General features: G+C 38.1%; 1 protein-coding gene across 7 annotated transcripts in view; it reads left to right on the top strand.

Moving 5' to 3' along the window:
• Positions 1-22,933, top strand: part of LOC128744541 (spectrin beta chain, non-erythrocytic 1) — a 232,040-nt gene that overhangs the window by 135,120 nt on the left and 73,987 nt on the right. For all 7 annotated transcript variants that reach the window (XM_053841617.1, XM_053841618.1, XM_053841619.1 and 4 more), the window contains 2 exons: positions 4,583-4,755; positions 15,133-15,300. In XM_053841617.1, the coding sequence (XP_053697592.1) occupies positions 4,636-4,755; positions 15,133-15,300 (288 nt within the window). In that variant the 5' untranslated portion in view covers positions 4,583-4,635. The remainder of the gene's footprint in view (positions 1-4,582; positions 4,756-15,132; positions 15,301-22,933) is intronic.

The following is a 22,933-nucleotide window of genomic DNA, read 5'->3' as shown; positions in this document are numbered from 1 at the left end:
TACGATTTATGTACAGCACAGTTTAATTTATGGCAATACAATATTTTTGCCGGGTCAGCTAGTTGGATATAAAATAGATTCAAATTGCACTTGAAATAATATTTGAAATTGAACACAGAACTAGACTTGAAATCTGGACATAAAAATGGGCTTGAAATCATATCTAGTCCGCTGTGGTTCAAAGGTCCATCAATATCTATCATCCACATGGCCTGAGGGCGTTCTTGCGGAGGCCCGATACGAAAACCTTGTTTAAAACCATTAACGGAATCAGGATCCGGACCGTGTCAACTCCTGTTATGTGCAACGACAAGAAAGAGAACCTGATTACCGAACGATTGGAGGTGACCAGGTGTTGGAAACATCGTTTCGATGCACTGTTAAATGTTAAACAAGATGGAAGTGTCGACAGAAATAAAGCTGAAAAACGGCAAACCTGGGTTGTTGCAGGAAACTTTGTTGCCGAATACCAGAACGGTATTTGTTTATAGACTTCAAGGCGACGTACGGTTCAGTTAAACAAAATGAACAGTAGCGAGACAACGCACTTGTTTGTGACGTTTGATGGTTTGACACAAGGTGACGGACGGTCGATATGCTGTTCAACTTTGCATTGGAAGGTGCTATTCGAAAGGCAAGCCTGCAGAGAAGCAGTACAGTCATCACATGCTCCGATTCGCACACAAGATTGGCGGATGACATCGATATCATTGGTGTTAACCGTAGAACTATGGAAGAGGTGCACACACATATTCAGATGGAAGCGGCGAGGATAGGGTTTATCATAAATTATGTAAAAAAGAGGATAGCTGCTGCCAATAGAGGCTTCTGCGTATTTTGCAGCCAGCGGAGGTCCCATAGCCTGCACCTCCGTACAAAATTCGCGCTCTATAAGATGCTAATTCTCCAGGTGGTACTCTACGGCCATGAAGCGTGGGCTGGTCACGTGGTAAGGATGCCGGATGAGGGATCAGCATAAACAATATTCTGCAGAGAATCTTGCAGAGACTGATACCTTCGAGTCAGACCCCATACCCGTTGGATGTGAGCTGTGAGCGTGGATGCTAGACCAGCGGGTGTCAGGGACGATTGGAATATTGAATCAGTAAGGTGTATTCGGACAAGTTATAGAAAATTCAATGTAGTTTCACTTCACGCTTAAGAATTAATTTTCTCCAACTTATTTTTAGATATAGTTTTGAAGCAATCGTTAGTTTTCGTAATACAATTTTTCACCCATGAAAATAAATACGCCCTTGTTCAAAATAAATCTTGAATCTAAATTGCGTCAACATTTGTGTAAGATGCATGTTGTCTACTATCAAATGCGTTGGTAAAACTCAATCTATATCAGAGAGGCTCACTTCAGATTCCAACTTTTAAGTGCGATTTTACGTGGACTTGCTCTGTAACGATATAGATCATTGAAACCACGTGAAGGCAGTTGATTGTTTAAAAACATCAGTGCTTCTGTTCAAACTGAAAAAAAGGAATTCAGTCAGAGCTCTAAAAGTGGCTGATATCACAATCATATTATCGTCAAAAAATAATAAGGTTTAATGGAAGAAACTTAACCCCGATTCATGTCAGTCGAGGTGTCCTCCAAGGGTCCCATTTGGGACCTCTTCTCTTTATACTTCAATGGACTTCTACATAATCTTATCCTATGTGTCCAAATGTGTTTTGAATGTTTGAGAGAGATATTTTACTTGCATTTTCGTACAAATAACACTTGTGTGATTCAAGCCAATGACAGCGGGAAACTAAAAAGTTGGCAACACTGACTGTAAAATACGACTATATTATTGACTGTCCTGTGGATATGATTTCAAAATAGCGTATAGTGCCTTGACATTGCAATAGAGACACAGTATTACAATAAAATGTAATTTTGTTTGAGTCTTTCATGAAAATTTGAAGGTCATTTACTTCAAAACGCTGTTTCTCAAATTCGTCACAAAAAGTCTTATGATAAAAATGGTTTTATGTAAAAAAAAACTTCGAGGAGCACGTGAAAATTTTTCAAAATAAATTGTACTCAGAAGAAAAATCTTGATTCAGTTTATTTTTTTAGATACAAGCGAAAGAACTTTCGCAACAACCTAATTCGCGTGGAATGATCCATATTACGTTCAAGCCTGAGTATTAGTGTCGTAGCTACATAATATTAAAAATCAAATTGAAAAACTATGCGTTGCTCTAACCCGTCATTAAAGCAGTTTTCACTGTTCTATACCAGATATTTTATAACCAATTATTATTATTGTATGCTTCCAAGCAGTCGTAATGAGACCGGTTTGGTATTGCTCCAGCTGTAAATTTGTTACACCTTTTCGCGGGAATACTTGTCACTATTTTTTATAATAGATGTTCTGTCGCGTTCTAATTTTATTGGGGTAAAACAGGCAACCGCAATGAGTTCATTTTTTGGTTTTATTACAACGTGGTTCAGTATTGTTTTCTGAGACCATTTAAAAAGTACAGCACTTATTTCATCATTTGTTTTTATAATATAGCTTATTGGGGTAGCTTATTGATAGCCATAAACATTTTATACAAGTTGCTCTGTATGGTATTGCTCATGACCATCATAAAATTGACTATTGTTGCAATAGATCACTTCGACACTGTGCAGTGTGAAATTGATTTTTTTTCGTCATAATAAATAATTATTTTGTTCACTCACCACTGTTCACTGTTCACTGTTTTTATTGCAACACGGCGAATTTCGGATAATTCGGACTGTGAGATCAGGATTTCCACAATAGCTTCAGAGCGGTAGCTACATATAATGCCATAAAAGTCGCTGTCTAGCAGCACAATAATTATCAGCAATTAGGGTTTTTATTGAAGACTATTGTTCCGATAGTGGCAAACCGTATTCGTTTATCATTTGCGAATGTAAACGATTTTTAATCAACAGCAGCTTGTATCAGCAAATTTGATGGTTACTTTAAATGTTATTAATGTTATTCTCACCGGTCACCGGTCACCGGTAGGTTGCATTTTGTGCATTCGGTAACATTTTTAGTGGGTCAGCGGATTTAAGCATCAATTATAATTATAATTCTGTCGACATGTGCAAAATTGATTACCGTTGATAAGCCTTCGGAGCCTTCTTCGCTAGTCGAGAACGAAATTAATTGATTGCCTACTGTAAACAAGTTCAATTGGATGGATGGTGGAGCCGAGGCGAAAGTGTAAATTCCCGAAATTTTATTGATGGCTGTTTGCCGTTCGGTAAATAGATTTCAGAATATTTTACTGTGGGATATTTTTTCGCTTGCTCGCTTTTCTTATCGAACCAACGCAACCGCCGACAGAAAATAGAAAACTAATTTAGATAACAATTTTGGTTGTGTAATCAAATACGATAAAAGCAAAGCAAGGCCACGGTGAGAGTTGCAGCAAAAAGGATAAAAATAAAAACTTCGCAGCAAACATAATCATTCTAATTAGGCGTCACGACGCTAACTTATCGCTAAAATTACATAATTGTTTTTTTTCGCCAACTTGCATCTGAACTATCAGTCTTCCATAAAAATAAAAACAGTTGCAAACAGTTCAATCGTACCCTAGTCCATGTAGTGCATTGACTTTATCGCTACTGCAATCAAATCGGCTTAAAGTTCAATTATCAAAAATTTCTCTCCTACCTTTGATGGTTCCGACCGATTGTCGTAAATTGCTAACAGCTGTGACACTCGGGCCAAGTGCAATCGGGAGATAATAAGTACGGGGTTATATTTTCTGTCGTTATGTATTTATGTTTATTACTTTCTAATCGATTTGAATATAAACTTTGATTGCAGATGGAATTGTGGTATTGTGCACTGAGGATTTGTTTAGTTTTCAACCAATTTATGCTTGTTATTAGAGGTTTACTTATTATGAATGCAATCTGTGGGTAATCCCTATAGAAATATAATTTACTTCCTTTCCTATTTTTAAAAATGCATTCCAGTGCGAAATGTGCTACGAATGTGCTCTCGTACCAAATACGAAACATTCGTAATAGCAACTTTTGCACTATTAAATGAAGTAAAATGAAATTTTACCGTTTTTTTGCCTTCATTTTAACATCCCACAGCACAGCGTGCAGCAGCTGGGGCCGAACTTGGTTTTGCGCCTTTCCGGCGCGATCGCAAACAGTTCTATTTGCTTTGGCTGAATGGCTAAAGTCGCTTCGTTTCGCACTAACGGTTAGATTAATTATATTTGTTCAACACGAGCGACTGAGCCGTCATCGCCTTCGCCGCCGCCAGAGCACGATTGCGCGTTTTTTTCCATTTCGAGGGTCACCCCTATCTGGCTCGTATCTTGGTGATTCTTGGCGATTTCACGTGAACACTGATGTCACCCTGTATGCAGATAGGTGGCCACTCTTCAGGGCGGTAAAGTGTCCGAATTCATTAAATTCGTCGGAATTCCTACAGAGACCAGCAGCGGGGTTGGCCGAAATCGAATGAAGCACGCAAACTCTCGGCCGTTTTACTGCTGCGGCCCGCTTTTAATAAACAAACTCATTAATTGTCGGTTAATTCTGTCAACTTTTTCTTTATCTCCTTCTCTCTCTCGGTAGGTTCGCAGTATGAGCCTGGCGGGTATGCGACGCAGGTACAGCAACGGTCCAACATGACGCAACGCGAGGGCATCTACAAGTTCGAGAATGAGCGGATCAAAACGCTGCAGGAGGAGCGGTTGCACATCCAGAAGAAAACCTTCACAAAATGGATGAATTCGTTCCTAGTCAAGGTAAGTCCACAGGTCCGATTCCCCACTCGTATATATATAGTTAATTGATATTTTGCCATTTTGAGTGACAACCGCTTGGCACCGGCGCGCCGAGCCGCAGGCTGTCGTGAGGTAAACTGATTAAAGCGAGGACAATTGGTTTTTATTTTTCTTATGTTGAAAACGCTCTGAAAGTCAGTTGTATCTGTGTTGACTCAGAAGAGACATAAGACGCATCATTTGACCGTGTGGAAATTGACTAACATAGGTTTTTATAAAGATCAACTCCATTTCAAGTACTTCCCAGATATCGATATGATTTTCGAAATTTTCAAAATTAAAGAGCTATTCGTTAATCCAAAAAATTTGTTCTTTGAAATGAAATTACTGCATTACTTCAAAACCGATTTTCTCGACATAAAAGGTTTTCATCGCGAATCTTCTTCCATAAAAAGTACCATTACGGAAATTTAGAAACTATGACCAGTGAGACAGCTGTATTTTATCTTAAAACTTTGGATGGTCGAGAGGCTAATCGCTGGAGGGTATCAATGGTGCACGGAAATCAATAGTATCACATGGATGCAAAACCGAGAATTCCATTGATCACTCCACTTACGCTTGCTCGTCTGGCGTGATTCACGAGACAATTAAACTACGCGAGATTGAAAGTGTTCAAATCACTCATACCTACTAGGTTCAGACGAAGCAACTTTGGCGTTGTTCGCAGAGCGGAGAGGTTGTACATATACTTTCAACCGAACTTTATGCTTCGACAGTATCGGTCAAACTACAGGAACAGATAAGAGAAAATTGAATGGAACGATGCCGGAAGCATTCACTAAAACAACCACGAACGCTTCGCATATGGGTGGATCGTGGGAACGAATGGTTCATTTCGTTAAGTCAATGACGAAAGCAGCTAATGTGTGACAGGGTTTGCATGACGAAGGTTTACCTTTTTTGACGAAACTGGAATTTTCAATTTAACGTACCTTCAACTATATTCACTACATGGGGGGGCTACGTAGCCGCAAGGTTACCGAGTCTGCTTTGACAAGCGAGTGGTCGTGGGTTCGAATCTTAGTAGAATCAAGCCATTCGGTGTCAAGTATCACTTTAGCATGGGTTTATTCTCAGGCCCCCCTCATTTACCCTTCCGTTATGCTGAATTCTAAATTTACCCACTGATTCCTCTTTACAGTGCAAAAGTCCCTCCTATAGTTAAGTGTACTGGTCAGAGGAACGAATGAGTCCTCGCCAGGGACGGCTATAAGCGAGGAATAAGTGGGTAAAGTAGATCAAGCTATGAAGGAAGGGTAAACCCCAACACACACAAGCACGCATAAAATTTAATAAGCATATCGCTCACCCAATAGCGATTATTGCAAAAAGAAATGGAGAGCAGCAAACACCCGGTCGATATCACAATAGATCAACTATACTAGTCGCAGTGAATGAGTCCACAGATGAAAAAAAAAAACTCAAGAACTGAGCGGACTAGCGAGCAATACAACGCCCGGAAGCACAGCGGGTCGCGGCTGTGTTCGAAGATTTTGAATTTTTGTTTGTTAGCTTTCGACAAAATATCGTTATAGTGAGATTTGCAAGTCAGCTCAATCTCTAATCTGGTTAACCCGCTCAAGCATGTGTTCAGAAATTGTATAAGCATCATGATCGGTTTCTGACGGCGATGAAAGGTTATCACATTGCACTTGTTCGTGCTAAATGACGGGAGAACCAACTCTGCTTATAACGAATGGATGTTATAGATTTTGTCGTCGTCGGCGTAAATTCAGGCGTAGACGGCGTAGGCTGCATCCAGATGGCAGTATGTCAAAAAGCTCACTGATAAAAAGCTATAACAAAAGGGGTCCAAGATTACTCCCCTGGGAGACGTCTGGAACAGTCGTAAACATTTCAGAACGAGAAACTCCTATCTTAACGCAAAGCGATCGGTTTGTCAAATAGGATTTGAACTATGCGATCAAGGATCTGTCGACTTCAAGTTTCTCAAGTTATAGTTTGCTCAACAGAATTTCGTGATCCACTCGATCAAATGCTGCCTTAAAACCAGTGAAGATAGTAACGACTTGTCCATCGTTGTCCATTGTGTGAACACATAGTGATGCTAATTCGGTCAAATTTTTCGCAACAGACCGCTTAGAATTGTTGAAATGTAATTCTCACATGAACCGAAAAGCGCCGCATTAATAATGATCTAAAATCTTTTGAACAGCAGCGTAGCCAGTTGCTGCCTCTGTAATTCCGAACGTCTCTCTTATTACCTTTCGTGTGAACAGGAAATATAAATGAGGATTTTCACAGTTCAGGAAAGTCACTCTCTTGCAGTGACCTGTTAAATAATTTCGTAAGTGGAGCAAGCTGCTCCTTCGACCACAACTTCAGAATGGACGCTGGAATGCCATCTGGAGCATATGAAAGCTGTAACTTTTGGAGAGCAGACATGACGATGTATTCACTAATGTGAAATGGGCGGAACTGAGAAGCATAACTAGAAAATCGTTGATAGCAATGATGACTTGATTAGGTGCGATAGAGCTTCCATTGAACGAATTCATAAAGTGTTGAGCAAAAAGATCACACTTTTCCAATTCGGAGTTAGCGACTTGTTCCCCAGAATGAAATAAGACTGGCAGGCTGGTTTTTTTCTTTCTAGAATTTTCGAAATACCTGAATCGCTTTGGATTCCTGCACAGAGATGACTGCGTATTGAGAACAATTCCGACAGTATCTCTCTAGCCCTTAGCCGTTTTAGTCTGTATGGAGGCGCCTTATTACAACCTGTAGTCTAGTTTATTTTGAAGTTTGAAAAGGAATTATTAACTCCACTGGGTGCTCATTGAGAACGCGGGTGAGCGTCGGATTTGCTGAAAATATTCGACGGCGTCGTCAATACTCAATCCTCAAATATAATCGGCGCTGGGAGATTCAACCGAACCTCCAAAGCAGGATAGTCTGCGTCGAGAGTAATCAAAAGCTCAAAAACGGTACTGATGGATGTTACAGTTTCGTTAGATTGTTGGCTATTCCATTGAAATGTCCCATCATTTGAGGAATGATGTCCCACCATCGAAGCTTTGATTGATTAAAGTCATCAAACCGCAGACATCAAACGCCCAGGTCACGGGTTTTTATACTGTTCGAGGGGTTATGCTCGGTGCGATTGCGCATTTTATAAACATTCTTCAACGCATGTCGTAGTCGGACTCGCTTGCATCCAGGAAGAATGGATCTACATTTGTTCGTAGTCCTCACACGTTTTGGTAGTAAAAGCGCATGGAGTGGTTATCTTTTACGTTGCTACTTGCACGGCTCCATTATTGAGCTCTGAAGGTAAAAAGCAGGCATGAGAGCGCGATAGGATCAAAGGCTTGCTACAGAGAGCATTGCTATGGACGGGAAAAACTGATTGTATGATCGACAAAACAGCGATACTCGACTGTATTAGGCGAGTTGAGGGTTTCCATCATACTTTCTTATGTGCGTTCCGTTGATGGAGAAATAGGATCAGGAAGTAAATTATCTTTCAGTGGCGAGAAGATTATCGTTAGGCTGAATTTCATGCAAATGCTGGCAGAGACTGCGCTCGATGCAAAAGGTTCAATTTCACTTCGCTTTTCAGGTGATTCAGGTGGCCTGCCCACTAAAAATCCATATGATATTGTCTTTCAAGGTATCAGTCGCTACTGAGTTATTAATATGGAACAGAGACTTTACGTAATTTCACATAAAATTAGTCTAGAGCTGTTAAATTATACAATTTTTTTAGTAAAAGGTGGATCTTTTCTAAGTTGATCTAAGGTCTGTTCACCACAAATTAGATTAGACGTTGTGGCGTGCCATTCGGCTGCCGTTCCTGAACGAGATGTACCTTACTCGGTTTTAGGGCTAGATCCTTAATCAAATTTTTATGTGTGATCGAGTAATATAATACCAATTGTTGAGAACGGAGAGGGATCGATAATTCACAGTTCTCATCATCATTGGCAGCTACAACTATAATATTCTCCTTTGCAAAAGGCAAAGCTTAGGTGCTACATTCCGTAATCGAAACTTGACCTTCTGTTTTCATACGACAGACTTCGCAGCCAGCTGTTAGAGTACAGGACTATTGCAGGGCCAGTTGCTACTAAGATCCTATTGACTCTAACAGCCTCTCCCAGCTGAGATTCGAACATACGACATCTCGAGGCCAATTGGGAGGTCTCCTTTGTATCGTACTCTGAAAATACGGGCCACTTTGATGTCACTTTAATAGACTAAAATCCAAGAAAAACATTGAAAAAATACATTGCGAGAGTTTAACTTACAGATTCGCTCCCCCCTACCCTATTCGTAAAATTCAAAGCGGCGTACGATTCAGTTAAGCGAAATGAGTTTTGACGAATTATGCTTGATTAGGCTGAAAAATACCACTCTTAGTAGTTTAATGTCAAGCATTAAAATAGTTGAGTTTAGAGGTTCAACTTTTTCAGATAGATAAATCGAGTTACGGATATGTTACAGTTTCTATAACATAAGTGAGACAAAGACAAGCTCCATATTTCTTTAACGTTTGTATACCATTCACCAGAAATCTTTTCCCCAGAAAACCATTTCCCAGAAATGGAAGGTCGCTAGAAAATTTTGCACCAGGATGAGATACTTCTTAGAAAATTATTATAGATTAGTTGGTCGCACGTCACTAGGTAGAATATCTGTAGTTTCAGTAATAACACTAACTCGACTGTAACTCTTGCTGAATCTCAGGTTTTCAGGTGTAAATCGTTACGAGGACCAAGGGTTTGTAACTAGAAGTCAGTAAATCTAGATAAACGAATAAACGTAAGAATAGGTGATTCCTTCGTAAAAAATCTTCCTCTTTTTTGACGACTTTGTCCTCTGTTTTGAACCCTAAGTATAATTTCCAATGTATTGCTTGCCATTTGTGCGAAGGGTGCAAGTGGAACTTGGCTGAAGATATCGTACCCTTTCACGAAAAAATCTGGTGTCCCGCAAGGCAGCCTCTTGCGACTCATTTTCTTCATTTTGCTCTTTACCGATGTTTGTTCTGTCCTTGAAAGAGGTTGGATTTTAAAATCTACTTAACGATCGATGAAACAATTTAGGATTGTCATCGTCTTCAATTTCTCTTGGATACGTTTGTGAATTGGTACAAAGTGAATAACTTGACTTTAAGCGTCACTTAATGCGAGGTTAAGTATGTCGTTCCACCGCAAACAATGACCCATAGTTTTCCGCTACAAAATTGGCGGTCAGATATTGAAAACTTGCGCGGTTGAGCATGTGAATGATCTTGGCACAGACAAACAGACATAACACTCGTTTTCCATTCTTCGCACCGATTAAACCGTCATTTCAAATTTGGGCTTAGTTGGGAATGTCTCCGTTTTGGTCAAGGTGGCGCTTTTTAACAAAAGAAGGAGTATGCCCCATAACAACATACTTGCTAGTTCGTGGGATACTCTTGTTGCTATTTGATATTTGGGAATGTCGATCATAGATGGTACTAGTGTTCAGGCAAAATGGGTGGTACGATATTTTTCGTTGTTTTTTCTTCCAAGTGTTATGTCTGTTTGTCTGTGATGTTGGTTTGATTCTCGGTCCAAAATTAGCTTTCGTCGTCAGCTTACAATGATAACCGCAAAAGTGACTCGCCAACTGATTTAAGCATAAGCATAAGCATAGCATACCGCCCGTGTGCTGCATCTCCGTTATTGACTAGGACCGATGAAAATTGCAAAATGATGGCTGGAAAAAGCATACTTCGGACAGCAAAAGTGACTCGCCACCTGATTGAAAAATGAAATTATTGAAAAAATTGAACGAGATTTTAAAGACTCGTACTGCCCAAAAGCACTGTATTGTGCTTGGGTTCGTCCCCTTCTGGAAGATGGGCGCCTAATTTGAACTCTGCGCATATACTTTATTGGAAACTTCGAATTGAACTAATGCAGAGCAGATTCATTCGTTTGGTCATGCATAGTTTGCCCTGGTACAACCTGGAAATTTACCTCCCGATCGCTGTCGCTTCCTTGTTCTAGATACGTTAGACTGTCGAAGCAAAATTCAACGGGCTTTGTTTGTGGCCAAGAAGTTACTTGGCGAGGTTGATTCACCACAATTAGCAAATCATTTTAAAAGTTTTTGTCACCCACCCCTTGGAAATTGGCTTGAAAAATCGGGGAGCAAAAAAATAATTTGTAGGATATGAGTTAATTTTTTTTATAACATCAATTGTCTGTGGGCTCTATAGCTTGAAAAACTTGAAAAATGAGTGTTTGAATTGAGTTAACGTTTCTAGCATGAAATAGAAATGGAAATTCAAACAGCGGAATTTGCGGTTAAACAGCATGTCTCAGCTCAATGTGGTCTTCGGCAACTTTTTGAATAAAAAATTGATGCATATTTTGAAGGGGTCGTCCAATATTTAAGCGTTACTTAAAAAACAATTAAGGTAATAACTTTTTGAGTAAACTTTTTTTCACCTTTTTGGTCTCAAAATATTAAAGATAAACCAATTTCAAGTAATTTTTGTGAAGATATGAACCTTCTACCTTTTACCCATTTTCAGCAATAGACCTTTGTTTATAAACGACCCCTCAAATCATATTTCTTCTTGTAACATGTTTATCAAACGGTTTAAGCCTAAAAACAGTTATATCTTATTAATTAATGCAGAAAAAGCAACACAGTCTTCAGCAAAAATATTCCTCTTTTATGTGCAAAATGTTGTCTAGAACATCACATTGAGCTGTCTGTTGAACTAAACATGTTACAAGAAGAAATGTGATTTGAGGGGTCGTTTATAAACAAAGGTCTATTGCTGAAAATGGGTAAAAGGTAGAAGTTTGATATCTTCAAAAAAAATACTTGAAATTGGTTTATCTTTAATATTTTGGAACCAAAAAGGGGGAAAAAATTACTCAAAAAGTTATTACTTAAATTGTTGCTAAAGTAACACGTAAATATTGGACGACCCCTTCAAAAGATGCATCATTTTTTCATTCAAAAAGTTGCCGAAGACTACATTGAGCTAAGACACGCCGTTTAATCGCAAATATATTTGTCCCGAAATTTCGATTTCTGGCCCATAAAGGAGCGGTAGCGAGGGAGGACAGCATATACTTAACAATGGACTAGGCCGTATTGCTCCATTTCATAAATCACAAATTACTACTTTGGGAATGCTTAAACATTTCGTCTAAGATTTATTCGTTTTGCTAGGTTTACTGACCTCTGGTTACAATCCATTAGCCTTCGCAATGATTTACAGTTCGAAGTAATTAATCGGCGAAGCCGCTGTTACATAAGCTCCAATCCGTCAGTGTTAGGATTTTGGGGGACACGGAGAAATATATTCTTCTTTTTCTAATTTTGCTTCCAGTTGTAGGGTAAGGAACGAGTTAAGCAGTGTTACCTATTTTAATCAGTTGAACATAAATGATCCGAAAATGCACTTTTTTATTCATATTTTCAAAATCTTTTGATAGGATCATCTTCACAAATCACTCAACCATATATTTGATTTACACAAACACAATTTACTGGGTTTCCGACAAGAAATATGATGAATTAAAAATTGTTGTCCAAAAACGTACATTTTTCAGCTGCTCTTCAGCAACCGCCACCTCGCTACTAACGAATTCATCAAATTTTCAGCACCGATTACAACCACTCTGAAAGTCAAGCACTCAATTGTCACATACCATATTATTCACTCTCTTTTTTTCTATTATCTAAGGCTTTGTCACTAGCCAAAAGTTTTATTATTTTCTAACAAAACTGATAACAAATTCTGAATTGACGGAACCTGTTCACCAGTAGCAGCAGCTGCAGCAACTGATGAACTATCGTGCCAAGCCACTGTTTCGGTTCTGGAAATAAGAATTTTGAGTTTGAAATTAACTGAAACCTCCTATGGTGAAAACGTGGTTCAATACTTTCAAGAGAAATGTATGTTCATAATTAATTTTTCTTTATTAAAAACAACACAAAAGACAGCTTTTTCAATAATTTTCGAAGATTTTCTCAGTGATTTAATAAAGCAACGATGTGTTTCAATGTTATTTGCTTTGACAACACTGTTCTAAAGTGTGATCGTGTGCACTTCTATGTCTGCCTCTTTTGTTCTCCCACCATCCTTATGAACAGCGAGTGAGACGTCAAACTCGCAGTTTTTCATAAGAACACCAGAGAATAAAAGAGACGACGAATACCGTTTGCCGAACGGTGCGGTGAGTGTATGCCCCGATAAACAATTTAGACAGATGGCATTTTACGCATCTATGCCGATACGCTATGCCGATTACGCATCAGATGCCGATTAGTAGGTCGCAGATAGGAACGCAAACTTACTGAATAGGGGGAAAAGTTCGAGGGATTTTTTAACGGGACGTAAAAAAATTCAGATTTCAGGATTGCTTAAAACAGCACCTTGCGGGTGAAAATGGGTTCGGTGTGTTCAAAATTAGTTCCACCGCTCCAACTTTTAAAGCGAAAAATCAAAAGTTTAGCTCAACAATAGTGTCTTCCAATGATAACAGCTTGAAGAACTAAAGATAGCAAGAAGATTGGTATGCTGATATCCCCCACTTAGTCAACCCATCGCTTGTAATAAGGTAAAACAATCAGTGACCCGCTTAGACTGCTTAAAACTAGTTCTCTACCCTAAGTCTATTTCTATTTATAACTTTCTACGAAATGGTTTTCTCTGGGGAATGATTTTCTAGGGAATGGTTCGTTCTGTGGACTGTCTTTCTGGGGAACTATGAAAAGCTCAAAAATTTAGCTGAATCTGGTGTATCAAATTGAAGCCCTAGAAGAAAACCGGTTTTATCTTCAAATTAGCATTGAAAGATTTATTGACTAAATCTTAAGCTCCATTATCAGATATAGAACTTGATCTTCTCCTAATGGCCTCCTAATTAGATAGTCAATAGTTTGATGATGCGACTCTTTGTGCAACAACAACAATTTAAATTAAATATTAGTCCAACGCATAATTCAAACTATGTTTGTATAATAAGTTCTTCAAACACACACGCACTCACATACCAATTACTCGTGCATACATTCAAAAAGACTTGTTTTGATTCATACTCCCCGCGATGATGGAACACAGACGCAGCTTTTCCGGTCCTTCCATTCCATTCCACAGGCAGGTGTGTTGGTTGGCTGGTTTGGTGCAAGGGCCATTTATCATCGACGCAGATTTTATGCTAATTTTTTCACACCGCAACAACAGAGTGTGGTACTGAAAATACTTATTGCTGGTGCGTACCTACGTTTAAACCGCCCAAATCCCACCTGGCTGGCCGGAGGACCAAACTGAACAAAGGATTCACGACTCGGTACAAGTCACAAAAAAAACTAAACGAGAAACCCATTCAAAACAGTTCTTATTCATCGACTGTTTACCTCCATGGTCCATGGGGTTCACACACGCGCTTGATCTGATTTATGGAGGTAAATAAAGCGACCGAAAATGGATCCCCTTTGGATTTGTACGTACACTTTTGGTTGTCGATTCGATCGATTCGGGACGGTGGACAAGTTTGCTTTTTCGTTCCTCTCGGTTAGGTCAATTTAACAACCGTCACACTTGGCCGAATTTCGTGCACTTTTTGCTTGCCCCCATGTGGCTCGAACCTCGAACATGGACACATGGATGTATGTTTTTTGTTTTGTCGGAAATGGTTGACGGCATCGCAAGCGATGCACAGACAATAAAGGTAAACACAAACTAGAGGTGCCCGCTTGTCTCGCGGCACGTGACCATCGCACTTGTTTCGACGGATATGTAGGTCCGTTCCACCGAACACCACACGGTTAACCGATCGGTTATAAAAACCCTGGTAGCCACCGGCCAAACGAGGGAAAAAATAACCGACGGGTATTATTTATGATGTGTTGTAAATCTCTTCACTCGATTTCCTAGGGGGGTCCGCTGCTCGGAATGAACTTTGAAATGTAAATCAGTTCAAATGAGAAGAAATTTGGAGCAATATTATTCCCTTCGGTAGTATTAACCATGTTGGTTCTCAATGCAAATGATGTCTATTGAAAACTGGATTGTGGTTTCCGAACATTCCATTTAGATCAAGCTCAAGCTTATTGCTATTGAATGAAATATGAAACTCTGACTCATTCCCGTTTGACTGTAACTTAACCGGCAAATCAAGTATCCATTCCCTTATAAAGGGTGTTTTATTACCCTTTTGACTTTGTTTTTATTATTTCCACTGATCGATTTCTCTTCTGTGCTACTTTTTTTGTTTCATACCACCCGGTGTCCCCGCCAATAAATCAACATTACGTCACGTCACGATGTGCTCTGCTGCTGCAACCCGAAAACGGATGCTGCTCCTCCAGGCCAAAATGGAGGTCGACGACCTGTTCACCGATCTGGCCGACGGAATCAAACTGCTGAAGCTGCTCGAGATCATTTCGGGCGAAAAGCTCGGCAAACCGAACAACGGCCGGATGCGGGTCCACAAGATCGAGAATGTGAACAAAAGCTTAGCCTTCCTGCACACTAAGGTAAGTGGTTTCTTTTTTTATTGTTCCAGTTCAGTCATAAATGGCTCATTCTGAAGTGTTAACTAGGTTTTATGAAAAGCGCACTTATGCGCTGTGTAACAGCGCGTGAATTCCGGTAACCTTGATACACTTTCGGTTGGTTATTAAATTTCACTTTTCGGTATTTGGCCAATAAAATTGTGTTCGTGTTTTGTAGATTGGTTTTATTTTTTTCTCACCTTTTCTGGTTTAATTTATTCGACGCCGCAGATCATGACCACACGGTCTCATAAATTACTTAACATAATACCACCGGGCTATCACTGACAGTGCAGTGTGCGCGAGATGGTAATAAATTATTATTAATATTATTATTTCACGGAGTCGAGAAATCGTCGCTAAATAAGCCAATTTACGAGAAGAGGTTTTACTCACTCGCTTTCATTTGATAGCCAATTCAACAGCAGCAGCAGCGGTATCCACTTAACGTCATTACCTGTTGTTGTGGAGTGGCATGTAACGGTAAAGTGCGGGTGTCGAAACTTTCAATCGGTTCCAGTAGGAGTACAGACGAAAAAAGCCAGTTTTGATTGAGAGCAGTCGTTTTGTGTGTTACTGTTACCGACGATTTTTTTTATAATTTCATCAAAAAGCATTCGTTTCTATTATTTTTAATTAGCGGCAGAAAGATAATTAGTTTTAATTCCATAAGTAGTAAATGTACATGGATAGTACTGTTCAGACGTTGTTTAATCGAATCTAAATTGAAGCAAATCGCATATATCGAAGCTTCCTATTAATGGCAACATCAAATATTGGCAATATCCATTAGCAGTATTTCTTCCTAACACAGATTTTTTGCTATTTCTATTTCGGTGCTATTTGTGCGTGATAGGGTGCTATATTACAATGCCAGAAAAATGATCTCATGAAATACAAAAAATCAGCATTTTAAATTTAAAAAGTCGGCAAATTTGGCAATAAAAATACAAAATTAGATTTGTCTAGGCGAATTGAACCCGAAAGACTATACTTTCAATTAAAACTTGAACTAAATGATTAGTTTCAGGCAGTTTAGCAATAATTATCCTCTGTCTTCGGCATAGTGCTGCCGTGAACGGCGGTGTGCACACAGTGTCAACTGGCTACTTCTCGATGCACATTAGCAATCGGACCGGAAACTACGACTCAAAGCTGCAATGGTATAGTCAACACAGCTACGGTCGCTGATTTTCTCAGTGAATATCAGTACTCGGTTGAACTACCAAGGCTGGGATTCATTTCAAATGCGACGTTTGATTTTTTTTTCATTTATTGAACAGAATCTCTCAAGCAAGCTTCAATTGAAACTGGTAATTGTTTCAAGTGACTGCGTAAAAATACTCGTTAATCCCGACCTTGTAGATTCCAAAACTCGATTAAGAAAAGCGTAAATTCCGAAATTCGTATAAAAATCGGCATAAATTTCGAAATACGCGAATAAGATTCTAAAAGCCCATAATATCCGTTAAAATTTACATTGAATACCGCGTAAATTATCGTAAAAACCGTGTAAATTAGTAACTCATACAAAATCTGCATAAACTCAGCGCAGCAAACCCTGCCATGGTTAGACAACATTTTATTCGAATTTTGAAACTTTTCGGCCTAAATTGTAAGAGAATTTTGAAATATATTCAAAACGGGTCATTCCACGTCAAGTGACCGAGAAAAAGTACAACCTTGTAATTGACCTTTTCGAATTTTTACCAAATTCGGTCAGATTGTTCGTTTTGGGTCAAAAAGCAAAAATTTCAAGTTTGGTGCCGATTGAACTCGCCCTCGTTTTATAGGAGCCCCCCTCCCCTTTATAAGCAAAAGCCTTGTTTTCGTCCAATCTGCTTATATCATGTGAAATTTCATAAATTTGCAATTAAACAACTAACAAATGGCACGGTTCTGTAAAGAAGAATAACAGGGTTTTCAAATGGAGTAAATTTTTTTTGGCGCCCATCTTGGATTTGGTCGCCATATTGGATTTAATTAATAAATCGCCGTTTTCGTCATGAACCCCCCAACCGATTTTCCTTTTAAGTCCACCATTGGAAAGCTGAGAATAAAAGGCTACAAGAAATATTCATAAAATCAGGTGTGCAATGGCATTAACTGAATAAAATAATGAGTTATCTGTAGCAAGGTTCACCATTTTCATCTAATTATTGTGATAGTTCCAAAATGTGCTATGAAACAAACTACAAACGACACGGTTATGTAAAGAGGAGAGATAGGACTTATAAATGAAGCGAGAAAAAAATTGGCGGCTATCTTAGATTTTGGCCGCCATGTTGGATTTTATCAATAAATCACCGGATAACTATAGTATTTTTTCTCAGCATTTTTTACTTTATTTGAAAGCCCTGTTCTTCTTCTTTACAGAACCGGGCAATTTGTTGGTTGTTTAATTGCAAATTTATGAAATTTCACATGATATAGATCTCAAGGGTTGCTGAAAATTCAACTTTTTTTGAACCGGTAGTGGCCCCGTTTCAACGAGAATTACGCATTTTTTGCATTAATTAAGTATTCATTCTTCCTCAACAGAAAAAAGTAAGCCGACTGCTATACGTCGTTAGAAAAAAACGTAAAAAGAAACAGAAGTAAAAAGAGAAAAATGTTGAAAAAAAGAAAATAGAAAATAGAAAATAAACGAGAGAAAAAGAAGCGAAAAAACGAGGAGAAAAACACGAAGAACGGAAGAGCACAGAGAAAAAAGAGAGAAAAGAAAAAAATCATAAAAAAACGAAGAAAATAAGAAATATGAGAATAAACCAAACAGAAAAGGAGTAAAAATAAGACGAAAACAGAAGAAAAATGGGATAGAAACGGGTGAAAAGAAAAGGAAAAAATACGGGAGCATGAAAATGGAGAAACGAGAAAAGGAAAAAAAAAGAAAAACAAGACAGAAAAAATGAAAACGGAAGACAACATGGATAAAGCGGAAAAGAAAAACAAAATGTGACAGGAAGGAAGAGGAAGAGTAGGACATAATTAGTAGAAGAACGAAGCAGACGGAAACGAAAAACGGAACGAAACGAATAGAAAAGGAGTTTAAAACCGAAAAAAATACGAAAACCGGGACCAAGTAAAAGAAAAAGTCGAGAATCGGACAGAAAATGCCAAAAACTGAGACAGAAAAAAAGAAACGAAGAAAAGAAGAAGGGCCAGAAAATGAGGAAAAACGGAACAGAGGAAAGTCTGGGTTCAGGAAAAGAAAAATAAAAAGAACAAAGAAAAAAAGAGGAGACAAGAAAGGAAATACGAAACAAAAAGAAGAGAATTTAAAAGGGAGTAGATTAATAGCGAGAGAAAAAGAAAATCGATAGAGGAAGTGACGGAAACGGGAAAAAGAGTTTAAACGGGATATGAAAGAAGAGAGTTGGGTAGAAAAAGAATTAAAAAGCGGATAAAGACGAAAACCGGGACCGAATAAAAGAAAAAAAACCCGATTTAATCCACCTAGTGGTGAAAGGAACCTTTGTTATACGGTCTTACTTGCTATTTGAGATAGAAACCGACACGTCTGCGGAGTATAATCCATCTATTGGTTAACGTTGCGTAGTGCGTTGGTTTACATAAAATTTTTGAAAATTGAATACGTTTACAAAATTTGAACAAAATATGACCACTTATAAATTTTGATAGATCCTTTTTTCATGAAATTGCTGAATAAGGATAAGTAAGTTGTTAATAATTTGAGTAAGTGCAAGTAAAAGTAGGTTGTAAGAGCAAATATTATTCTTTAACATATACATTGCGTAGTTAGAGATGGTCGGATATGAAAATTTGTATACCCGAACCCGACCCGTACCCGATCAAGAAACAAATTAAAAACCCGTACCCGACCCGAACCCGCAAGTTTATTATTTTTGATACCCGAACCCGACCGCAACCCGACGGGCACGGGACGGGCCCGGGTACCCGACCATCTTTAGTGTTAAATGTGGTCAATAGAGATACCCGACCCGACCCGTACCCGGTTTCAAAAACAAAAATTAAGAACCCGTACCCGACCCGAACCCGCAAATTATATTTTTTCAATACCCGAACCCGACCCGAACCCGGCGGGTACGGGTACGGGTGCGGGTTTCGGGCAAATTTTCCGCTACCCGACCATCTCTATGCGTAGTAAAGGTCTAGTTTATAGATTTTTGAACTATGCATAATTTCTTGTAATGCCTATTTGATTCACACCAATAAAGTTTTCTAGAATAAATTTCATCAATTTTTATTAACCTTCGGTTACTCACGCTGCTGTATTTTGTATAACACGTGTAGGTTTTTGAACGCCATATTGTTATAAAGTTACAAATCGTTGTGTAACTAACGTATATTCTTCAATAAACTTGTTATGAGCAAAATGTCATAATTATTCAATGCATTAATACTTTAAATTGTTGAGAAAATTGATCACCATAAACTGACATCACAGAAATGAAGCAATCAGCATATGAGATGTACCGGAATTGGCCTGGAATTTTCTCTCGTTTCTTCATATGGAAAAATGGTGTCTGTATGCATCAAAACAATCAGCAATAATGTAAAATGTTTAAAATGTATCCGTCTGTTGGTAGTCGAGTAATTCGGGGTCAAAATTAGGGTATTTTTTATAATCAAAGTTCTACAGTTCCTAAACAAGCAAACATAAAGGTATACTATATTCAGCAAAGTTGTGTATTTTTACTATTTGTGCAACTTTGTAATATATGAAAAAGTCATACAACAATTACGAAAAGAGCCAAAATAAAAAACTGATTTCATTAATTCATATATAATAAATAATATTTTTCTAGCTTCGCTGAAGAGATAGGGGGTTACTGTCCTCAGCAAAATTTCTTGTAATAATATACTCTAAAACTTTGCAGAATACATCAATGTGTTATATTGAAACTGAAGAAAAATAATTTTTTTATTCCACTTTTAGTGGGATTAATCAAAATTTAAATTGCGCCAGACGATAGAACTTTCAATTTCAAGAAATTCTTCCAAAGGTTCCATAGACCTAAAACCAAGTTTTCCCAGTCAAAACTCTAGTGCGCATATCTTTTTGGCTTTGGGCCATTGTGCGCGCGAATAACCGTATTACAAAAGTTGGCGCGAGTGTTGGAGGGTTAATATCTTTTGATCGGCAAAACCAATTCTACTGAAATTTTTCAGATATATTTGCAGCATTAAAATCTCTAATTTGATGTCAAAATAATTCAAACTAGATAAATCATCTTAGATTAAATGGTTATAAATTATTATAAATTTTAATGTGTTGTATTCAATTGCTCGTAACTTTCAAATTGAACGTTCAATCAAAAAACAAATCAATAGTGATCTATTAGGCTATGTTACCTTTCAAATGAGACTAATAGCGCCTAAGTCGGTTTAGCCATCTCTAAGAAACAGGCGATAATTATTACCTTGTCAAAACAGGTTTTTTTAGGATAACTTTTAAACTACTTGTTTGTTTTCAATAAAATTTACCCGAAAAATTTAGCGTTAACAAGAGCTTTCATTCGATACCAAGATCGTTTAAATCGGTCACTTGGTTCCGGAGAAAATCGTGTCACGTAATTTTCACGTTTTTACTTATAACTTTTAAACGAAATGTCGGACCTCGAATAGTGATCAATAGTGATATACTAGGCAATAATACCTTTCAAACAAAAGTAATAGCGAACAAATCGGTTCAGCCATCTCCGAGAAACAGGCGATAGAAAAGTTGCGTCGCGCACATACACACACACACACATACACACATACACACACACACACACAGACATTGCTCAGTTCGTCGAACCCTGTCGACTGGTATATGTGGCTCGGCCCTCCGGGCCTCGGATCGATTTCGTGTTTTTCGACCAATTTTTAAACCTTTGTTATAGTATAACAAAGGTAAAATCGAAACTTGGACGGAATGTGACATTAAACGGGCCAGAAAATAAGAAAAAACCGGGAGAAAACGACGAAAAACGGAACGGAAAATATTGAAAACAAGACAGAAAAGAGAAAGGGATAGGAACAGAGAAAGAGGAAACGGCGAACAGAAAAAAAGGAAAAAGAAGAGTGAAAAAGAGGGAAATTGGAGAGCGAAAAAAGGAATTCTAAACAGAAAATAAAAGAAATTTACAGGAAATAGTAGCAGAGAGAGAGAGAGCGGATAAATCGGGAAAGAGGTCAAACGAGTACATGAAATGGGAAAAAAGAAAAACAGAAAAACCGAAAAAACGAATTAAAGCAAAAGGTAACAAGAGAAAAAAACGAATCAACGGGAATGAAAAAATACCGGGAAAAACGGAAACAGACGTGAACGAAAAACGGGATTGAAAAAGAGTTAACAAGCGACAAAACCGAAAATCTAGTAAAAGAAAAAAGTCGAAAGCCGGACAGATAATGATAAAAACGAGACAGAAGAGATAAAAACGGGCCAAAAAAGAAGATTAGCTCAGAGAAAACAACCCAAGAAAGGGAGAGAAGAAGAATGGCGAGAGAAAAAAAATCGATAGAGGAAACGGGAAAAAAGAGGTCAAACGAGGACACGAAATGGGAAGAATGAAGAAAGTTGGATAGAAAAAGAAGTTGGATAGAAAAAGAATTAAAAAGCGAAAAAAAGACGAAAACCGTGAACGAATAAAAGAAAAAAATCGTTTCAGATACAACGAACGGAACGGAAAAACGGAAGAAAAAAGACCAAAAACTGAAATCAAGGTTCAGGCAAACAACAAAAACGAGACAGTAAAGAAACGGCGAAACGACGAAACGGCGGACAGAAAATTGGAAAAAGGATAGTGAAAGAGAAGAAAAACCAGTCAAGAAAGGAAAAATGAAACAGAAAACAAGGGAAAAGAAGGGAATAGTAAGAGAGAAATAAGAAAATCGGTAGAGGGAACTAGGAATACGGCAAAAAGAGGTCAAATGAAATATTTAACCCTCTAGTGCCCAAGATTTTTCTTAGATAACTCTTTCAAATTACCATTATAAATCAAACCATGTATTTAAATGTATTTAAATAAACTATAATGAGAAGGTATCAGGCACTAGGGGATTAAGGAGGAAATTAGACATAAAATGTGAATAAAAAAATAGATATAACCAACTAAAGACAAAAGTAACACGAAAGAGAACGAAAAAACGGGACATAAAAAGGAAAACCGGAAACGAAAGGAGAAAAAGGGAGCAAAAATAGAGTGGATCTGATAAAATAGTCTGAAAACGAAGCATCAAAAAGTGGAAAAACGGAACAGACGATGACGGAAAACGAGAAGGAAAGAAGGTGAAACGAGTTAGAAAAAAACGAAAACTTGAAAAAACTTAAAAAAAGGAAGACTAACACCTGTAAAATTAGGCAGGAAACGGGGAAAAACGAAACAATGAAGCAGAAAACACGGGACAGAAAAAATGGAAAACGAGAGAAAAAGAAGAAAAAAGGAAGGAAAGCGAGAGCAAAAATCAAGAAAAAAGTACAGAAAATGAGAAAAAAAACGAAACAAAAAGAGGAATAACGGGACTGAAAAAGAGAAAAAATGGAACAGAAAAGAGGTAAACCGTGTGAGAAAATAAGACGAAAAAGGTCAATTTAATTTCATGTAAAACTTCGTGTATCAATGTCCGGTTTCAAAGTAAAACTTTA

The sequence above is a fragment of the Sabethes cyaneus genome, chromosome 3 (genome assembly GCF_943734655.1).
Source record: "Sabethes cyaneus chromosome 3, idSabCyanKW18_F2, whole genome shotgun sequence".
NCBI classification, from domain to species: Eukaryota; Metazoa; Arthropoda; class Insecta; order Diptera; family Culicidae; genus Sabethes; species Sabethes cyaneus.
The sequence above is the reverse complement of the archived record's forward strand: the minus strand, read 5'-3'. Positions and strand labels throughout refer to the sequence as shown.